This window comes from Dryobates pubescens, chromosome 16 (assembly GCF_014839835.1).
Source record: "Dryobates pubescens isolate bDryPub1 chromosome 16, bDryPub1.pri, whole genome shotgun sequence".
In the NCBI taxonomy this organism is placed as follows: domain Eukaryota; kingdom Metazoa; phylum Chordata; class Aves; order Piciformes; family Picidae; genus Dryobates; species Dryobates pubescens.
The window spans coordinates 6,575,182-6,595,445 of record NC_071627.1 but is presented as its reverse complement, the minus strand read 5'-3'; the positions used below and the strand labels follow the sequence as shown (position 1 = coordinate 6,595,445).

The 20,264-nt window shown below is 51.6% G+C and overlaps 1 protein-coding gene across 2 annotated transcripts in view; it reads left to right on the top strand.

Annotated features, from left to right (window-relative positions):
- Nucleotides 1-20,264, top strand: part of CTNNA1 (catenin alpha 1) — a 162,088-nt gene that overhangs the window by 132,513 nt on the left and 9,311 nt on the right. For both annotated transcript variants that reach the window (XM_054168576.1, XM_054168577.1), the window contains 5 exons: nucleotides 9,101-9,301; nucleotides 10,808-10,959; nucleotides 14,783-14,893; nucleotides 16,674-16,855; nucleotides 18,512-18,617. In XM_054168576.1, coding sequence (XP_054024551.1) covers nucleotides 9,101-9,301; nucleotides 10,808-10,959; nucleotides 14,783-14,893; nucleotides 16,674-16,855; nucleotides 18,512-18,617 — 752 coding nt within the window. The remainder of the gene's footprint in view (nucleotides 1-9,100; nucleotides 9,302-10,807; nucleotides 10,960-14,782; nucleotides 14,894-16,673; nucleotides 16,856-18,511; nucleotides 18,618-20,264) is intronic.

Here is a 20,264-nt window from a genome sequence, read left to right as displayed (position 1 = left end):
GACATGGACCTGCTGGAGCAGGTCCAGAGGCCACCAAGATCAGAGAGCTGGAGCACCTCTGCTATGGGGACAGGCTGGGAGAGTTGGAGCTGTTCAGCCTGGAGAGGAGAAGGCTCCAGGGAGTCAGAACTACCTGAAGGGAGCTACAGGAAGGCTGGGGAAGGACTATTTAGAAGGGCCTGTGGGGCTACAGTCTGGGGCAATGGTTTGAGACTGGAGCAGGGAAGATTTAGGTTGGACATCAGAGGGAGTTGTGCACAATGAGGGTGATGAAATACTGGAACAGGTTGCCCAGGGATGTGGTTCAGCCCCTGCCCCTGGAGACATTCAGTGTGAGACTTGCTGTGCCCCTGGGCAGTCTGTTGTAGCTGGAGGTGTCCCTGCTGACTGCGGGGGGGTTGGGCAAGATGACCTTTGAGGGTCCCTTCCCACCCAGTGCAATCTGTGAACCTGTGAGTCAGGGGAAGGAGTCTGTTTGTGTTCAAGTCGTGAAGTAGCACAAAAGATGAGCCCTCAGTTCACTTCAGACTCTTCTTATGTAAACAAAATGAATACCAAACCAGAGTCACACAAGTTAATTGCAGCAAAACTGTTCGTGCAGAAATGTTCTCTGAGTGTTTTCAACTGCCTCAGTTTTAGGAAAATTATAAAAAGATCATTATAACAGAGCAAGGATTCCATTTGCAGAGGGCTTGCCAAGGTCATCTGTTTTAGCACCACCACTGATAAGACCTCCTGTTGGCTGCTGTCACCTGTAAATGAGGGGGGCCTTCTTCTTTCCACACCCTCTAATTCTGCTCTGCTCAGAGGGCATGGTGATAGAACCACAGGAATTGTGTCTGCAGTAATGTTCCAAATGACTGCTACACACTGAGGGGCTGATTTTGCTGGTGCAAGCAAGCTTGGGCAACTCAAATTCCAGTTGTAAAGAGAGATTGCACAGGAGGATGTGTGGAGTCAGAAGTACCAGGTGCACACAGCTAGAAAACCTACAGCACAAAATCCCAGCACGGCGTGGGTTGGAAGGGACCTCTGGAGATCATCCATCCAACATCCCTGCTCCAGCAGGGCACCCACAGCAGCTTGCCCAGCAGCACAGTGCCCAGGGGGGGTTGGAAGCTCTCCACACAAGGAGACTCCACAACCTCCCTGGGCAGCCTGCTCCAGGCCTCCAGCACCCTCACACCAAACAACTTTCTCCTCCTTTTCAGAGGGAACCTCCTGAGTGCCAGTTTGTGCCCATTGCCCCTTGTGCTGTGCCTGGGCACCACTGAGCAGAGTCTGGCCCCAGCCTCTTGCTCCCCACCTTTTATCTCTTGCTGAGTCCCCCTGGGACTGCTCTTCTGCAGGCTCAGCACCCCCAGGGCTCTCAGCCTTTCCTCCTCGCAGAGCTGCTCCAGGCCCTTCAGCATCTTTGTAGCCTCTGCTGGGCTCTCTCCAGCAGCTCCCTGTCTCTCTTCAACTGGGGAGCCAAAATTGGACCCAGTCCTCCATCTTTGGCCTCACTAGGGCAGAGTAGGGATCAAAAACTTAAGGTCCTGAATGAAAAAGAAACAAACCCAAGCCATGTCTGTGTGGTGGGCCCCCTCTGTCACACACCTGTTGTACTGTGTTGCCCTGGGTTCTGAGTCAGTTTGCAGTGGGCACAGACACAGAAGGTGGTTGCAGATGCCAGCTCCGTGCCTGCCTGGCCTTGCAGTGGTGGGTGAGATCACACAGCTGTGAGGAGCCTATTTTGGGGGAAATCTATTTAGAGACAATTGCCTGCTGAAGTTCATGGCTCCACCAGTGAACAGCACGTTTCCAAGAGAACAGGCTGCTGCTCTGCCTGGAGCTGCTTTGGGGTGTTTCACCTTCAGCTGTGGCTCAGAATTGGGTCAAGCCACGGGAGCTAAGTGGTGTCCACCCCCTGTATAGGTCATTCAAGGAGATGGGTGCTCTGCTTTTGAGGGGACAGCTGATGGTGTTGGCCCACTGCTGAGCTGCTCTGAAGGCTTTCAAGGGCTTGGTAGCGAGCAGGGAATGCTTCTTTTCCAGGGGGGTGGCAGGCTGACACGTGAGAGAGTTGCCCTCAAGCATGTCCTGGTGGACAGCAAGTTATCCATGGGACAGCAATGTGCCCTTGTGGCCAAGAGGGCCAATGGCATCCTGGAGTGCATCAAGAAAAGTGTCTAGCAGTCTGCCCTGATGAGACCACACCTGGAAAACTGCCCAATTTTGGGCTCCCCAGTTCAAGAGAGAAAGGAATCTGCTGGAGAGAGTCCAGTGGAGGCTACAGGAATGACTGGGGGGACTGAAACATCTCTGCTGTGAAGACTGAGAGACCTGGGGCTGTTTAGCTGGGAGAAGGGAAGGCTGAGAATCAATCTGATCAGTGTCTATGAATGTCTGAGGGGTGGGTGCCAAGATGAAGGTGCCAGGCTCCTCTCAATGGTGTCCTGTGGCAGGACAAGGAACAATGGATATGAGCTGGAACCCATAAAGTTGTTTGGTGTGAGGGTGCTGGAGCCCTGGAGCAGGCTGCCCAGAGAGGTTGCGGAGTCTCCTTGTCTGGGGACTTTCAAAACCTGCCTGGATGTGTTCCTGTGTGGCCTGCCCCAGGTGACTCTGCAGGGGGGTTGGACTGGATCATCTCCAGAGGTCCCTTCCACCCCCTGCCATTCTGTCCTTCTGTGTGTTGCCCCCCACAGTGATGCCCTGGAAACGGTGTAGCTTGAGACTACTTCTGCTGCTCGAGTGCACCCAGCAGTTGTTTCTCTGGGCTGCTTTATCAAAGGGATGTTAGAAAAACATGAAAGCAATAAGCACTGTTTGTGTGAACTTTGATGAATCTTTTCCATCTAACTGCCACAGCTCTGCTCAGTCTGCTGGAGGTCTGAGCGTCCCCTTGGATACACTCATGATGAGTGTGATTTATACCAGCTTCAGTTCAGGGTTATTGGGGTGTTTGTCTTACTTTGTATCCCTTCCTAACTGCAAAGGAAGCAGAATGTAAAAGAGTTCTCCTGAGTGTATCTTGTGTGTGTGTGTACACACAAACACCCTCACAGATTCCTACCATGTGGAATTGTTTTGGTTGGAAGAGACCTTCGAAATCCTCAGGGCCAACCATTAACCCAGCACTGCCAGGTCACCACTAAAGCATCACAGAATGCCAGGGGCTGGAAGGGACCTCAAAAGATCATCCAACCCAACCCCCCTGCCAGAGCAGGATCACCTAGAGCAGGTCACACAGGAACACATCCAGGCAGGTTTGGAATGTCTCCAGAGAGGGAGACTCCACAAGCCCCCTGGGCAGCCTGTTCCAGTGTTCTGTCACCCTCACAGTGAAATCATTCTTGCTCATGTTTCCATGGAACTTCCTCTGCCTCAGCTTCCACCACTGCCCCTTGTGCTGGCATTGGGCATCACCCAGCAGAGTCTGGCTCCAGCCTCTGGGCACTCACCCTGCACATCTTTATCAAGAGGAATGAGGTCACCCCTCAGGCTCCTCTTCTCCAAGCTAAAGAGTCCCGGCTCCCTCAGGCTCTCCCCATAAGGGAGATGTTCCACTCCCTTGGAACCATGGCCCTCAGCATCACATTGACACAGGTTTGCAATTCCTCCTGGGGTAGGGACTGCACCACTGCCCTGGGCAGCCTCTTCCAGGGCTTGACACAACCTTTTTGGGGAAGAATTTGTTCTTCATGTCCAACCTAAACCTCCCCTGGTGCAACTTGAGGCTGCTTCCTCTTGTCCTGTCACTTGAAGAGACTGAGCCCACCTCACTCCAGCCTCATTTCAGGGAGCTGTAGAGAGCCAGGTGGTCTCCCCTCTGCCTCCTTTCCTCCCAGCTGAACAAGCCCTGCTCCCTCAGCTGCTCCTCACATTACTTGTGCTTCAGAAAAAGATTTGTGCATCATGAAGTGTTTGTTTCATTGTTCAGCTTCTGCTGCAGAATGGCAGCAATTATCCACAAGTAAAGGCGTGATGAAGGAGGTGTGTGGTTTAGATAACAGCACAGTACCAGAGAAGGAGGATGCTCAGTGCACAGTGCTGCAGATCAGCCTGCAGCCTGCAACCTTTTACGAAGGGCCTAGCACAAGGAGGACCCTGTTGAGTTTGGACAAGGGCCTGGTGATGGCAGAGGCATAGGAGATTAGTAGCAGAGGAGTCCTGTAGCCTGAAGATCTCTCACAGAATCACAGGATGGCGGGGATTGGAAGGGAGCTCTGGAGGTCATCCAGGCCAACTCCTCTGCCAAGGCAGGTTCACCTAAAGAAGGTCACAGAGGGACACTTGGGTTTTGAATGTCTCCAGAGATGGAGACTCTGCCACCTCTGTGAGCAGCCTGCTCCAGGGCTCTGGGACCCTTAAATTCAGCAAGTTCCTCCTCATGTTTAGATGGAACTTGTTGTGTTCCAGTTTGTGCCCATGATCCCTCGTCCTGTCCCTGGGCACTACTGAAAAAAGCCTGCTCCCATCCTCCTGACACCCACCCTTTAAACAGTGATCAGCATTGATGAGATCCCCCTCAGTCTGGTCTTCTCCAGGCCAAAAAAGGCCCCAATTCTCTCAGTATTTCCTCATCAAAGAGATGTTCCAGTCCCCTCAGCATCTCTGCAGCCCTTTGCTGTACCCTCTCCAGCAAGTCCCTGTCTTTCTTGAATGTGGTAGCCCAGCCCTGGACACAGTATTCCAGATGTGGCCTCACCTTTCCTGAACTCTCCCAACCATGAGTGATTTGCAGCTCAGAGAGCTCCACCATCAGAGGGGCTATCTACTGAAGATTTCTTGACTGGTTTCTCTCCTTTCACCTTGTTGCCCTTCCAACCACCATAAACTAGTGGCACCTCTGGAGAATTCACAGCTCGACTGTGCTCTGTGTGAAGAACCAGCTCAGTTTTGCAGTGTCACCTATTTGCTTCATTTGATGCCCCAAGATGTAGTGGCTGGTGAAAGGGCTTTACTTTTTTTCCCCTGCTGGCTTTGTTCATGCTGTCTGTAAACGTGCAGGCTTCCGTGGTGTGCTCAGTCAGTCACCTCTCACTTGACTGCAGGGCCTTTGCCTGTTTCATTGCTCCTCCTTTCAAAGCTCTTCTGTACCTCCTGCGATTCTTAGTCCTCTCGTCAGTGCCTTCCCTAAGCACTCTGGGTGTGTTTCTGTGCCTACTATCTCCCTCCTTTCGAGCAGCTGCTGATAGCACCGTGTAAGTGTCGCATTCAATGTTCTGCAGTTACCTGGATCTCCTTTGAAGCCCTCTAAAAAAATCATTCCGTTTGCCGCCTTCTGTTCCTGCGCTGCTGACGGAGCTCCACGTGGGAGACTGCCCATCACAGCAGAGCTGGTTTGTCTTCAGAGCCCCCAGATGAACATTGCCTGAGCCTGCTGATTGTCCTCCTCCAATACAAGCGGAGTAGTGTCTTTACAAGTGCATGAGCACTCGAGTATTTGTTCCATAACCCTGTCTCCTGACACTGCTGCTTGACCTGCTTCCTCCTGAGTGCCTTGTCAAGAGAGGGTCCAACGTGGAAACTAAGACCTTCCACGGGGCACACAGCAGAGGAGCAGCTGTATTCATGCATCTCAGGCTTGGTCTCCTGACTACTGCTCCTAGCTTTTGATCTCCTGGAGCTCTCAGGCTTCCTCACAGCCTTCTTGGGATGTTTGGAAGAGAAATTCTTAATCCCTGTAATGGGGATGTGGGTGGAAGTGGAAGGTGTTTCGTGGGAGTGGATTGAGGATTGACAGTCAGGGGCTGAATTCTGTTAGCTTCTCAGGTTTATGCATTTCCTTGCTTGCTCTAAAAACCCTTTTTGTTGGAACAGTGGCATTCCTCTGACCACCTGCCTTGCTGCCCAACCACACCATTTCCCCCTGCAGTTGTTTTGATAGGGCAGGTTCCCTTTGCCTTGATGCTTGTGGTGGATTCTGGGTGATGTTCCCTTGCTGCGAGGGCTTTCTCAAGGCTGCTGGCTTTGATGCAGGCTGGCATTGCCACGTCCCCCAAGGTGCTGGTGCTGCACCTGTGTGTCAGCATTTCCTGGGCTCTGCCACCCCCAGCCTCTGCAGCTGCCATTTGCTGCCAGGCGCTCGGGGTCCATATGCCTGTGGGACGGGCAGCGGCGTGCGCGGATACAAGCGCCCAGAACAGTGTCAGCTCCTGTTTGTTACCATCCAACCAGGAGACTCTAACCAGAGTGGATGCCCCTGACAGCCCCCTGACTCCCCAGGGCCCCTCACAGACCGCCCATGGGGGGTGACCCTGCCTCAGAAGTGTCTCTGTGGCTGCTTTGCATCTGCAGCAGACGTTAAATGATCGGCAGGTGTTTAAATCTCCATCCTCATTTTGTCCCTGCCCTTTATTAAAGTTCCCGCAGTCCAAACTGGTTTTTACATGGTCTGTGGCTTAATGGTTAAGGAACTGAAGCACTAACCAGGCTGTCTTTTGGCCTGCTGCCGGGGCTGCTCCTTGCCCTGGCAGCTTTCAGGGCTCTCTGCCTCTTGCTTTAAATCCCCGAACTCTGCGTGCTGCTTGCCGCAGCCCTGTGCCTTGCCTGCCTGCTCACCTGCCTGTCAGATCACTAATGAACCTGCACTCCTCCTCTCTCTCAGGGCCACCTCCTGCCCTGGGCTGAACTCCTGGAGGCTGGGTTGCTTCAGAGGTGTTTCACAAGGGTGGGATTGTGTCCAGCTTGCTTACAGCATTGCAGCTGGCTCAGTTAATTCCCTGTCACTGAAGCGTAGCGCTTCCAGCAGCAATCCCTCTGGCCATTTCATACAGTCCTCCATCAGTCACCTCAATGTGCTTCTCCCCTCCACAAACTCCTGCAAAATGGCTCTTTTACTACCTGCATAGGGAGTAAAAGCCACTCCAGGGGCTGCACAGGTTGGCACTGTGCCTTTATGAAGCCAGTGGTAAGTAATGCTGGAAACTGTGTTAAGTGACACAGCAGAAATGTTTCCAAGCTGGTTTCTTACCAACCATCCCAGCTGCCGATGCTGGCTGGCAGTGTCAAAGTGTTGACACTGACATATTACAGAGGCCACTAACAGAGTTTGGAAGACCAAAAGGTCTGACTTTCCAAAATGGTCTTCTAATGGGTTCCTTAAATCATAGATTCATAGAATGGGTTGGGTTGGAAGGGACCTTAAAGATCATCCAGTTCCAACCCCCCTGCCATGGGCAGGGACACCTCCCACCAGCCCAGGTTGCTCAAGGCCACATCCAGCCTCTCCCCTCCAGGAAGGGGGCATCCACAACCTCCCAGGGCAACCTGTTCCAGTGTCTCCCCACCCCCACTGGAAAGAATTTTTACCTCATGTCCAGCCTCAGTCTGCCTTCTCCCAGCTTAAAGCCATTGCTCCTCACCCTGTCACTCCCAGCCCTTGTCAAAAGTCCCTCCCCAGCTCTCCTGCACGCCCTTCAGGTACTGGAAGGCTGCTCTAAGCACTCCCCAGACCCTTCTCTTCTCCAGTCTCAACAGCCCCAACTTGCTCAGCCTGTCCCCTCAGGGGAGATTCTCCAGCTCTGTGATAATCTTGCTGGCCTCCTCTGGACCTGTTCAGTGTGTTGGTGGCCCCAGAATGAGACACAGTACTCTAGGTGGGGTCTCACAAAAGCAGAGTAGAGGATCCTATCCTCTTTAGGCCTCTTCAGAAATCTCTTAGGAGGTTTTACTCATTCAGGGCTTCTTAGACATGATAAATGGGGGGAAATATCTCCATATAAAAGCCAAAATGTACCTCCTGAAAGTAAATTGTGGCGATCCTGGCCTTGCATTTCGTTTGCCGAAGAGGCGATGAGTGCTCTGTGCCTGGAACACCTTCTGCATACATCACCACAGGTGTTAGAATAAACCAGGTTGGAAGAGACCTTCAAGATCATCGCATCCAACCCATCAACCAATCCAACACCGCCCAAACAACTAACCCATGGCACCAAGCACCCCATCAAGTCTTCTCCTGAAAACCTCCAGTGATGGCGACTCCACCACCTCCCCAGGCAGCCCATTCCAATGTGCAATCACTCTTTCTGTATAGAACTTTTTTCTAACATCCAGCCTGAACCTCCCCTGGCGCAGCCTGGGACTGTGTCCTCTTGTTCTGGTACTGCTTGCCTGGGAGAAGAGACCAACATCCGTCTGTCTACAACCTCCCTTCAGGTAGTTGTAGAGAGCAATAAGGTCACCCCTGAGCCTCCTCTTCTCCAGGCTAAGCAACCCCAGCTCCCTCAGCCTCTCCTCGTAGGGCTTATGTTCCAAACCCCTCACCAACTTTGTTGCTCTTCTCTGGACTCGTTCCAGCAAGTCAACCTCCTTCCTAAACTGAGGGGCCCAGAACTGGACACAGTACTCAAGGTGTGGCCTAACCAGTGCAGTGTACAGGGGCAGAATGACCTCCCTGCTCCTGCTGGCCACACTGTTCCTGATGCAGGCCAGGATGCCATTGGCCCTCTTAGCTGCCTGGGCACACTGCAGGCTCATGTTCAGTCTACCATCAACCAGCACCCCCAGGTCCCTCTCAGTCTGACTGCTCTCCAGCCACTCTGACCCCAGCCTGTAGCTCTGCATGGGGTTGCTGTGGCCAATGTGCAGAACCCGGCGCTTGGATGTGTTCAATCCGCGGTTTACACCTGGCTGGAGGACTAACAGTTTAATATTCTCTGCTGGCACGTGTGTGGTTGCAGGCAGGCACCGTGCAGGAAGCTGGGAGCGTGCAGCGAGCACCCAGTCTGTCAGAGCAGGGAGCGGCTTGGGTGTGGCGCTGGGAGGGGAGGGGGGAGGGGCTTGTAAATGTTTGGAGTAAGGGCTTCGGCAGTCCAGGGGAGGAATATGGGAAGAAAGAAGTCCAGGGAGAATTCAGCCGAGCTCGGCTTTTCTGTTGGGGTAATTGAGTACAAAGAGGGGCAGGAAGTGTGGGTGCCGGGGGGTGGGTGGAGTGCTGAGGCCTTTGCTGCCTGGCGTGGAAGGGCAGCTGTTCGCTGCTGGAAGCTTCACCATTAGTGCTTGACAGCATCTTGGTTTATAAGAGCAGGTCACGGGCTGAGCCAGTGCCATGCTGACGACTGCAGCAGAAAAGGAGATACTGCCATCTAAATCCTCCTTCCTTTGCCCCCAGAGAACCACATTCTAGAAGATGTAAACAAATGTGTCATCGCTCTGCAAGAGAAGGACGTGGACGGCCTGGACCGCACAGCTGGGGCCATCCGGGGGCGTGCTGCCAGAGTCATCCATGTTGTCACCTCTGAAATGGATAACTACGAACCCGGGGTCTACACAGAGAAGGTCTTGGAAGCCACCAAGCTGCTGTCCAACACAGGTAGGAGCTGCTGGCTGCCAAGAGCCCCGCCTTCATCTTGCTTACAGGCAGACGGGCCAGGGATACTAATGTAGCCCTGCAATGTATTCAAGGCTCCATTTACATAGAGTAATGGGAATTAGTGGGGGCTGTTTGCAGAGCTGTTGCAGTAGGAGAAATGTAATTTTCCTGTGTTGACTGCCTTAAAACTCCACGGCACACAAGGTCTCCCTTGGTGCACCCGCTGTCATCAGCTGAGCTGCTGGATGCTGAAACACCAGGGAAATGAGTCCCAGGCACTTGAGTCAAGGCTTGAAAGTTGTGCTGAACCTCTTGTGCCAGGCTCTGCAAAAGGGTTCAGGATCCTGAAAGAAGATCTCTGCCATGCTATCATAGAGTGGCTTAGGTCGGATGGGACCTCAGAGGTCATCTACTCCAATCCCCCTGCCAGGGAACGCCTCTCAACTAGGCTTGGCTGCTCAAGGCCTCATCCAACCTGGCTTTGAACACCTCCCGGGAAGAGGCATCCACAATCTCCCTGGGCAACCTGTTCCAGAGTCTCCCCACCCTCCTACTGAAGAACTTCTTCCTAAGATCCACACAAACCCTACTCTCCCTCAGCTTCAAGCCATCCCTCCTTGTCCTGTCTCTAGACACCCTCATGAAAAGTCCCTCTGCAGCCTCTCTGCAGGGTCCCTTCAGGTGTTGGAAGGCAGCTCTAAGGTCCCCCTGGAGTCTTCTCCAGGCTGAACACCCCCAGCTCCCTCGGCCTGTCCTCATAGCTGAGGTGCTCCAAGCCCAGTAGAAAAAACTTGGGGTGTGAAATTTTGTAAAACACCTTTAAAGCTGCTAAAAAACCCATTGAAGGTTGGTGGTGCCCAGCACCTGAGCAATAAACCTGGGTGTTTCCTGTGAACCAACCGGTAAGTAACATCCATATAGGGTAAGGAATGCTTCGGGTTGCCGCAGCGAGCCCTGTGCCAACTGGTAGTTGTTGGGTTTGCTGTAATTACTTTGCTGAAGAATCAGGGGTGACACTGAAGAAATGAGCAGACTGTAAATGGTTCTCTGATGTTCTTCCCGGGGTGCAGTGAGTCACTGAAGTACAGCACTGCAACCTGCCCTCTTCCACTGCCTTGTTAAGCTTGAGCTGGGTGCTGGTAATAGCTGCTTGGTTTGCTTTGGGTTTTACCCCCGAACCCAACCTGCAGCTGCAGGGAACATTAAACAAACGCTGAGGATTTTATCCCATAGCTCCTAGCAGCTTCTCCTTGTCCACTGGAAGGGGGTGATAAACTTTTACTGTCTAAGGGGGGAAAACCCAAACAAATAGCAGCAGAGTAAATAGCAAATGAAATGGAGAGAGAGTCGGTGTCCTTCTCTAACAAGTGCTTTGAATTGAAATGGAAGCGGCGCCCAGCTCCCAGCCGCAGCTAAGGAGGAGGCACAGGCATGTCTTTTACGGGAGCATGCAGCAGAAGTGGCGTTGGGGTGGGGCCTGACCGCTCTTTTGTCTTCTCAACGCAGTTATGCCGAGGTTTACTGAGCAGGTAGAAGCTGCTGTGGAAGCCCTGAGCTCAGACCCTGCTCAGCCGATGGACGAGAACGAATTCATCGACGCTTCGCGCCTGGTGTACGACGGCATCCGGGACATCAGGAAAGCCGTGCTGATGATCCGGGTGAGCACAGCCTGCTCCAGCAGCTCGCTCGCTCTCGCTCTCTCTCTCTCTATTTTTTTTCCCCACTCACTTTCCCCTTACTTTAGTGAACTGACAGGCATCAGTTTTATTGGGAGCAGACAGCGTGGAAGATCTGCGTTTAGCTCCTATTAACATGCGGAGTCTTAAAAAGCGCTAATCGCTCTGTGGAGTGCTTCAGAAGCAGGCTGTGATTCACGTTCATTAAACAGAGCTGAGCGCCCATGATAGCCCGAGCTGTGATGCTAAACACCCTTCATGCATCTTCTGTAATGTCATGTTAATGTCTTGCTTGTTAATGTGCTAAAATCACTGACCTTTGGTTTAACAACAGCAAGTGGATTCCGAAGGAAAGATGCTTTTTGATGGGTTGAGAGCCTGGAAGTAAAACTTGATGGCTGTTAAGGAAATGTTGAGAATTAATGCCAAAACAGGTTTGGGCTGCAGTTCCTGGAGCATGTAATTCGTTAATTGGTTAACCTCAGGAAGCAGGGAGCAGTTCGGAGAGGCTTTGTCTCCTCAGGTGCAGTGAGTGTGACTTGGAAGTCCTTTGGTTTCTGGCAGGTCAGGCAGCATTTCGGCTGGCAGGAGGCATGGGGGAAAGGCACAGAAAGGCTCCTGAAGTTCATTGAAGGGGTGCAGAACAGAAAGTTCTGGGGCACAGTTCTTGAAGCTGAGTGTGCTAAGACTGGGCAGGAGTCAGGCACAGCAACAACAAGTGTCTAGAGGTGGTTCCTTCTTTTGTTTTCCCCTTGTACTCTGACTCAAGCACAGATGCCTGGCAGAGGAGCTGGCTTTGTCTTTCAGAGTGGCAACTATGGCACTTCGGTGAGAAGCAAATTAGGGCCCAGAATATGTGTGATTATAGTAACCATTGCAATAGTATCTGCCATGTTTGCTGCTCCAAGCAAAGAATCAGATGGGAAAGCTGACAACCACATATGTGCTCTGCATGTCATTCTCCTCAGACTTCAGGGCTTTATAGACAGCCAGTGCTGGATGAAGCTATCAATGCACTCCTGCTATGCAGACAAGCTACATTGATTCACCCCCTGCCACAGGCCTTGTTATTCAGGACATGAAGGCACCGCTGCCAATGCCACGTCGCCAGTAATTAGCTGAGCTGGGGCTGCCAGGAAGCCTGACGTTTCCCCTCATGCCACCTCTCTGATGCCAGGGTGCCAGGGCTTTGTTGCAGCTGCCAGTAGCTACCGGCGGCGCTGCTGACACATCCCTGACCTATAAAGGAGTTCAGACGCTGGCGTTTGTTAGCCAGAGGTTTGGGATGTATTGGGAATGGAGAGAGCTGTCCAAATGGAGGTACCAGGCCACCCCTTCCCCAGGGCTTTGTCTGACACTGCAGCACAGGAGGAACCTTGCTCACAGGGGGATGCTGCCAAGGTTGGCTGGGGCAAAACGAGCCAAGTCCCTTGAAACTGTGTCTGGTGGCTCTTGCTCCTTACACAGGATCCAGGAGGAATAGTCACTCAAGCACCTACTTGTGCTTATGCAAAAACATTTCAAACCAAATCTTCCTGTATCTATGAGTTACTGGAGAGAAGCTTTTTCCTTCCCGATCCCCAGGCAGTCCTTCATCACCCCCAGAGGAGATTTTGCCCCTGGTGACAAGTTGAAAGGCAGAATGACACTGAGTATGCCTCAGGTTGTTTGAGCTTTGGGAGGGCTGGGCAGAAAAGGGGGCTGGGGAATCACAGGACGATTCCTAAAGCTACAGCAGGACTGTTGGTTTCCCTTCTTTGATTGTGTAAATACTGATACGCTGAGCTGCTACTTAGCACATGGCCTTACACAGCTTTTGTGGATGTACTCTGTTCCTCAAGACTTGGAGAGGAGATGGCAGCTGCAATCACAGAGTCATAGAATTGTAAGGGTTGGAAGTGACCTCAGTTATCATCTAGTTCCAACCCCCCTGCCATGGGCAGGGACACCTCACACTGCAGCAGGCTGCTCACAGCCACGTCCAGCCTGGCCTTCAAAACCTCCAGGGATGAGGCTGCCACCACTTTCCTGAGCAAGCTGTTCCAAGAAATACTCTGGGTCTCGATGGTCAGGGTGCTCACCTTTGCTTTTTGGCAGCTGTTTTGGGTATCCCTCTTAATTTTGACTGGATCACAAGATGCAGACCTATTGGAAAACAAGTAAAGCTCAAACCATAGGGAAAAGAATCTGAGGAACAGGGACTTCATTTGCATCTTCTCTCTTGATCCCAATTTATTGCATAAGCACAAGAATCAGGTGTTTGAGTGACTGTTCCTCCTGGAGCCTGTAAAGAACAAGAGCCACCAGACATAGCTGCAAGGGAACTGGCTCATTTCATAGTATCAGTCAGGGAGGGGAAGGGACCACAAGGATCATCTAGTTCCAACCCCCCTGCCATGGGCAGGGACACCCCACACTAGATCAGGCTGGCCAGAGCCTCATCCAGCCTGGGCTTAAACACCTCCAGGGATGGGGCCTCAACCACCTCCCTGGACAACCCATTCCAGGGCTTCACCACTCTCATGGTGAAGAGCTTCCTCCTCACATTCAGTCTGAATCTCCCCACCTCCAGCTTCATTCCATTCCCCCTAGGCCTATCACTACTTGATGTCCTGGGAAGTCCCTCCCCAGCCTTCCTGTAGCCCCCTTCAGATACTGGAAGGCCACAATTAGGTCACCTCAGAGCCTTCTCTTCTCCAGACTGAACAGCCCCAACTCCTTCAGTCTGTCCTCATAGGAGAGGTGCTCCAGCCCTCTGCTCATCCTCATGGCCCTACATGGATCTAAAAGCATTTCACTAACCCAGGCAGCCCCTACCAGACACTGAACTCCTGCATGGTTTTGTTGGGATACTAAAAGGAAGCAGCTTCCCAGTCTGCTGCTGCCAGGACAACACCCTCGTTGGAACAAAGTGCTCCAGGACACTTGAAGCAGCACACAGCTCTGGCATGGAATGTTGGCAGCACTGCAGGAAGCTTGTACCTCTAGAGAGAAGGAAATGTGGAGCAGCCAGTCCCAGCCAGCTCACCTTAGCAGCATCCCCCCGTGAGCGTGGCCCTTTGCTGCTCCACCTCTGCATAACAGTCATGAGGTGAAGGTGTAGCATTTTGACAAACATGCTGTTTAAACTTGATAAGCTGCATAAAAACTCTGCCAGCTCTTAGACTGGCAGTAGCAAAAAATAAATGCTAGGCAAGCAGGAACTGGGTCAGATGTGTTTAGCCTCCAGCAGAAAAGCTGGCCCTTCCTAGCTAAAAATTGCTCAGCTTTTCCTGGGGGGAGGGGGGGGGGGTAAGAATAAATTTCTCTGTGTTTTGTATCTGTCATTAATTTGGCTAATGCTTTGATGCATAATTGTGCTTGAAGACAAGGGGCTGTGGTTTTGAACCAGGCCTAAGAGCTCTTTGGAGCTCTGTAGCTTCAGCCTGGCGAGCAAAGCTCTTACAGTTAACCAAGTGGCAAAAATACCACTCACTGCAAAGGGGAAAAAAAACACCCCAGCACTTGTTTTCTGTGTCTCAAACCCTGAGTGCATTAGTGTCCTGACAAACCTCAGATGTGTAGTTGCTTGGTGTGTAATTTTGGAGATCCCCATGGTGTCTAACAGGAGCAGCCAAGCATTTATAATCACACGTGTTCAACAGGCTGGATGCAGTCCCTGTATTTACCTTTTTGTGGAACACATTGAATAATTTTTGCCTTCACTGACTTCCCTTCTCTCTCTGCTTGAAAAACAATATTCTGGTGGATTTTGAGAGCCATCAGATCTCTTGTTTGACTCTGCCTGAATTACTCTTTCCCTCAGACTCCTGAAGAGTTGGATGACTCTGACTTTGAGACCGAGGACTTCGACGTCCGGAGCAGAACGAGCATCCAGACCGAAGACGATCAGCTCATTGCTGGACAAAGCGCCAGGGTAAGGAGGAAACCTGAGCATTACAAAACCCTGACCTTGCTTCCAAGAAACAGTCCAGCTTGCTTTGAAAATCCAGGTTAAAGCTTTGGGGGGTGGCAGTGAACTGGCTGGATCAGAGAAGCGGTGTTCTTTGTTCCCAGTTGTCTTCTGAAAAGGAGGTTAAGTGGCATGCCAGGTGTGTTGGGCTGATGGATGTGAGAAACCGCTGGTCTTTCATTTGGGATGCTCTGAAAGATCAAAATCCCTTCAGTACCCATGAACTACTTTCTGCTTTGACACTGCAGACGTTGTGGGCACTGCCATTTCGTTGGGTGGGCTCCTGTGGAGAGATGCAGGGTGAACTCTCCCCTTGTTCTCACACCTTCAACGGGCAAACTCTAAGTTTGTGGGCAGGGAATGCTTTACCAAATGTCCTCTCATGAATGTGTGGGGTTTGGCCACTGGGCATTTATCAGGACAGCGTTGAGAGGAGCTCAAGAATAAAACCATTCAAACTTACTGCATTTCCTATGACTGTTGAAAATGATGGGCAATATATAATCATTAATAGGTGAAAACTTAAAATCAGTACATTGAGGGGAAAACCAGGCCTTCGCTCTTGTTTTTATTTGACATGTCCCCTTCTGGATCAATAGCAATTTACACTCCTGGGAAAGTGCCATGGAGGAGATTTTGTGAAGGCTCTTCTAGCTTGAAACCAGGCAAGAGGCAGCTTGGGCCATCTTTAGCCAGCTTCTGCCACGTTGGTTTGGGGATGACACTTAACTGAGAGTGGGGTTCACGCTCCCCTTCCTTGCACAAGCACTTGAGAGCCCTGCATTCCCCTCCCCCTGTTATTGAAATGCAGACATTTCTAATTTACATTTTCACACTGCTGCTGCCAGGGGCTTTTTAGTACTGAAGATTCCTTTTCACCTGCTCCTGAAGGCATGAATTCTCCTGGTATTTATGAGGGCGAGAGCACTGAGTCTCATACAAGGCTGGAAACCTAGCCTAATAGATTTTATTCAGGAGTAAGCACATACTCTTTATTTTCACTCACCCTTTCCTCAGCTATGCATGTTTCAAAATAGTACAGCTAGCTTTTTGCAGGGAAGAGCTTCATATTTCTTCTGTGCACTGCACCACTGAAATATGCCCAAGTGGAAGTGCCTTTTAAAACCCTCACATTCTGCAGAAGAGGCAAATCCCCTCCCTCTTCATGCAGCTGAAATGTACCCAAGTGGAAGTGCCTTTTAAAACCCTTACATTGTGTAGAAGAGGCAAATCCCCTCCCTCTTCATGCAGTTTTGCTTTGAGGGATGCTAAGATGTGGCAAAGTTGTCTGGAGTCTAATGGTTTTATCATGCAAATGGCCACGTTTCAGGTGTCAGTTTGTCTTTCTGGGCATTCTGTCTTAAGAAAGAGGTGGTAAGAGCCTGGCACAGGTTGCCCAGGGAGGTGCTGGAAGCCTCATCCTTGGAGGTTTTGAAGGCCAGGCTGGATGTGGCTGTGAGCAACCTGATCCAGTGTGATGTGTCCCTGCCCATGGCAGCACAGGGCTTGGAACTGGCTGAGCCTTGAGGTCCCTTCCAACCCTGACAATTCTATGGTTCTATAAACCTCGATTCCAAATGGAAGGAAATGGCTCTGGGAAGCCTCTAGGTAGAGGCTTGCAATTAAATTTTATCCCCCATCTGTGTGACTTAAATTAGTTATTAGTGAAATGTTCCAAAAAGCCTTCTCCAAGTGGCAGCACAAGGTGACATGAGAAAACTCTCTCTCTCTCTCTCTCTTGCAGGCTATCATGGCTCAGCTCCCTCAAGAGCAGAAAGCTAAGATTGCTGAGCAAGTGGCCAGCTTCCAGGAAGAAAAGAGCAAACTGGATGCTGAAGTATCAAAATGGGATGACAGTGGTAACGACATCATTGTCCTGGCAAAACAGATGTGTATGATTATGATGGAAATGACAGACTTCACCAGGTGAGGCTTGCTCAAGCTGGGCCCTCAGCAGCTGGCTGGGCTGCTCAGCTTCCAGAGAAATATTGTGCAAGAGTCTTTACTTCTTGTAATTTCCTCTAAGTGTTACCCTCTGGAAGCCTGTGTGTAACTCAGGAGATGCATTACTCTGCAGTGCCTGGGTGGTAATAACTGCTGGAGTTGATCTGGAGATACCCAGCAGTTAGTGCCTTGTCTGTCTGTCTTTCTTAGGGGTGATTCTTGTCCCAGGCAATATAGATAGATAGATTTTTTTATAGAGATATTTTGCTCAGTTCTTTACAACATTAAATTCTATAGGTTCTCTATATTACTGTGGTGCAGGAAGCCTTCCTGGCACAGTCATTTGCAAAATAAGGAGAAAGTTCTTCCCAGAGAGAGTTGTTGGCCATTGGGATGTGCTGCCCAGGGAGGTGGTGGAGTCACTGCCCCTGGAGGTGTTCAAGAGGGGATTGGACGTGGCACTTGGTGCCATGGTTTAGCAGTCATGAGGTCTTGGGTGATAGGTTGGACTTGATGATCTTTGAGGTCTTTTCCAACCTTGTTGATCCTATGAAAAGAGAGAGAGGGGGTTGGATGCCTTTGGAAATTCATTTCCCAGGTTTTATCCAGCTCTGGTCACAGGATCACACAGGCTCACAGGATGTTAGGGGTTGGAAGGGACCTCTGGAGATCTTTGGGTCCAACTCCCCTGCCAGAGCAGGACCATAGAATCCAGCAGAGGTTGCACAGGAACACATCCAGGCAGGGCTGGAAAGTCTCCAGAGGTGGTTTTTAAACCTGGTGTGAGAGTGCCATGGAGATTGAAAATGTGTTTTCCAAAAATATTATCCCCTATTATCGTTAGGTTGCTCACACACAGTAACACTGGTGTTTAGTCTTACACTTACCTGAATGTGGGGATAGGCTGGAGGGGAAAACTGCCCTGAAAATGAAGGAAGTTCTCCTCCCAATTTATTCTACCCTTGTGAAGCCATAGCTGGGGTACTGGGTCCAGTTCTGGGCTCCCCACGTCAAGAGGGACAGGGAACTGCTGGAGAGAGCCCAGCAGAGGCTACAGAGATGCTGGGGGGCCTGGAGCAGCTCTGTGAGGAGGAAAGGCTGAGAGCCCTGGGGGTGCTGAGCCTGGAGAAGAGCAGCCCCAGAGGGGAGCTGAGCAATGCTCAGCAACAGATAAGGGGTTGTGGGCAAGAGGCTGGGGCCAGACTCTGCTCAGTGGTGCCCAGGGACAGGGCAAGGAGTAATAGGCATAAACTGGCAGCCAGGAGGTTCCATCTGAAGTTGTTTGGTGTGAGGGTGCTGGAGGCCTGGAGCAGGCTGCCCAGGGAGGTTGTGGAGTCTCCTTGTGTGTGGAACTTCCAACCCCCCCATATCGTTGTGCTCCTGGGCAAGCTGCTGTGGGTGCCCTGCTTGAGCAGGGACCTCTGGATGATATCCAGTGGTCCCTTCCACCCTCCTCCATGCTGGGACTGTGGGCTTCTGTGTGATGATTACACCTGCCTCTTTCTGTGCAGCCCTACCCATGCAGTTTGGGTGAGGAATCAACTTCCAGTCCTGTATGGAGCAGGAAGAGAAAAGCAGTGTTTACTTCACTCCTCTGGTCATCTGGTGCTAGCAGGTAGCCTGTGTTCTGTTTTGCAGAGGTAAAGGTCCATTGAAAAATACATCAGATGTGATCAGTGCAGCCAAGAAGATCGCAGAGGCTGGGTCAAGGATGGACAAGCTGGGACGGACCATTGCTGACCATGTAAGTCACAACTCATCTTCATAAGCCTCCAGCACCAATGAGCCATGGGAGGTGTTCTGGTACTTGCAGGCCTGATGAGCAGAAGACAGTATGCTCAGTTTTGAGCTTTGGGGTGGGTTTTTAAGCTGAGCTTCCTAATCTGCTGCTGGAAAATTCTAGCCTTTTCTTTCTGGCTGCTGTCCTGCCCCCTTCAACAGTGTAAGCAGTGAAATAGGCCCAGCAGTGAACCCAGCAGCTCCTTAGCTTGCATCAAGCACTTCACCATTTTAAGGCAGCAACACCTCTTGACATCACCCAGTATCCAGGCCAGCTTCTGCACCTGACCAGGACTGGAGCTGAATTCCTGGTGCTTCTCTCATGGCCAGAGTGTGCCCAGTGCTTTCCAAACCAGTGATGAGGCTGCACAAGCAACACCATCATTACTGCCCCTGTTGCACAACCTTCAGTATCATTTTTGAGGCAGCTTTTTGATACTAAGTTTGCAGATGCCCCCCAGAGTGAATGGAGAGGTGATCACAACTTTGGTATTTTGGTTGGTGTCCAGTCAGGCTCAATGAAGACTCTGAGCCAAGCAAATGGCGACCTGAATGTTTTCTGTGCTGTCTCAGGCTGGTCTTGTGAGACATATAGAAAAGGATTCCCTAGGCTGGGCAGGGACTGGCTTGAGAGCAGCCCTGGAGAAAAGGCCTTGGGGGTGCTGGGGGAGGAGAAGCTCAGCAGGAGCCAGCAGTGAGCACTTGCAGCCCAGAAAGCCAAGCAGAGCCTGGGCTGCAGCAAGAGAAGTGTGGCCAGCAGGGGAGGGAGGGGATTCTGCTCCTCTGCTCCACTCTGCTGAGACCACAGCTGCAGCTCTGTGTCCAGTTCTGGAGCCCCTGGTACAGGAAGGCTCTGGAGGTGCTGGCAGGTGTCCAGAGATGAAGGTATCCACAAGGATGAGCAGAGGGCTGGAGCTGCTCTGCTCTGGAGACAGCCTGAGAGAGTTGGGGTTGTGCAGGCTGGAGAGGAGAAGGCTCCAGGGAGACCTCCTTGTGGCCTTGCAGGATCTGCAGGGGGCTCCAAGAAAGCTGGGGAGGGACTTTGTAGGGTGCTGGGTAGTGACAGGACTGGGGGGGATGGATCCAAGCGAGTGGAGGGGAGATTAGGATTAGACATTAGGAAGAAGTTGTTGCCCATGAGGGTGGTGAGAGCCTGGCACAGGTTGCCCAGGGAGGTGGTGGCAGCCTCATCCCTGGAGGTGTTTGCAGCCAGGCTGGATGTGGCTGTGAGCAGCCTGCTGTAGTGTGAGGTGTCCCTGCCCAGGGCAGGGGGCTTGGAACTGGCTGATCCTTGGGGTCCCTTCCAACTCTGACAGTTCTGTGAGTCTGTGATTTGAGCTTAATTCCTGTAGCAATGAGCAGGCATGGCCAGCTCAGGGGTTTTATGCAATGCATCTGCCTGTCCTGAGCCACTTCACAGACTGGGCTGGGCCAAGCAAAAGTGCCTTTGGTCTCAGTCCACACCCAAATTGCAGAGAAACATCAGCATTAGTAATAGTATTACGCCTTGCAGAGAGACCCTGAAATGCAGGTAGGTCAAGTCTGAGGTCATGGGCCAAACTTTGTTTTGTACAGCTGACACTTGCCTTTCAGCCCTTCCTAATGCAAGGTT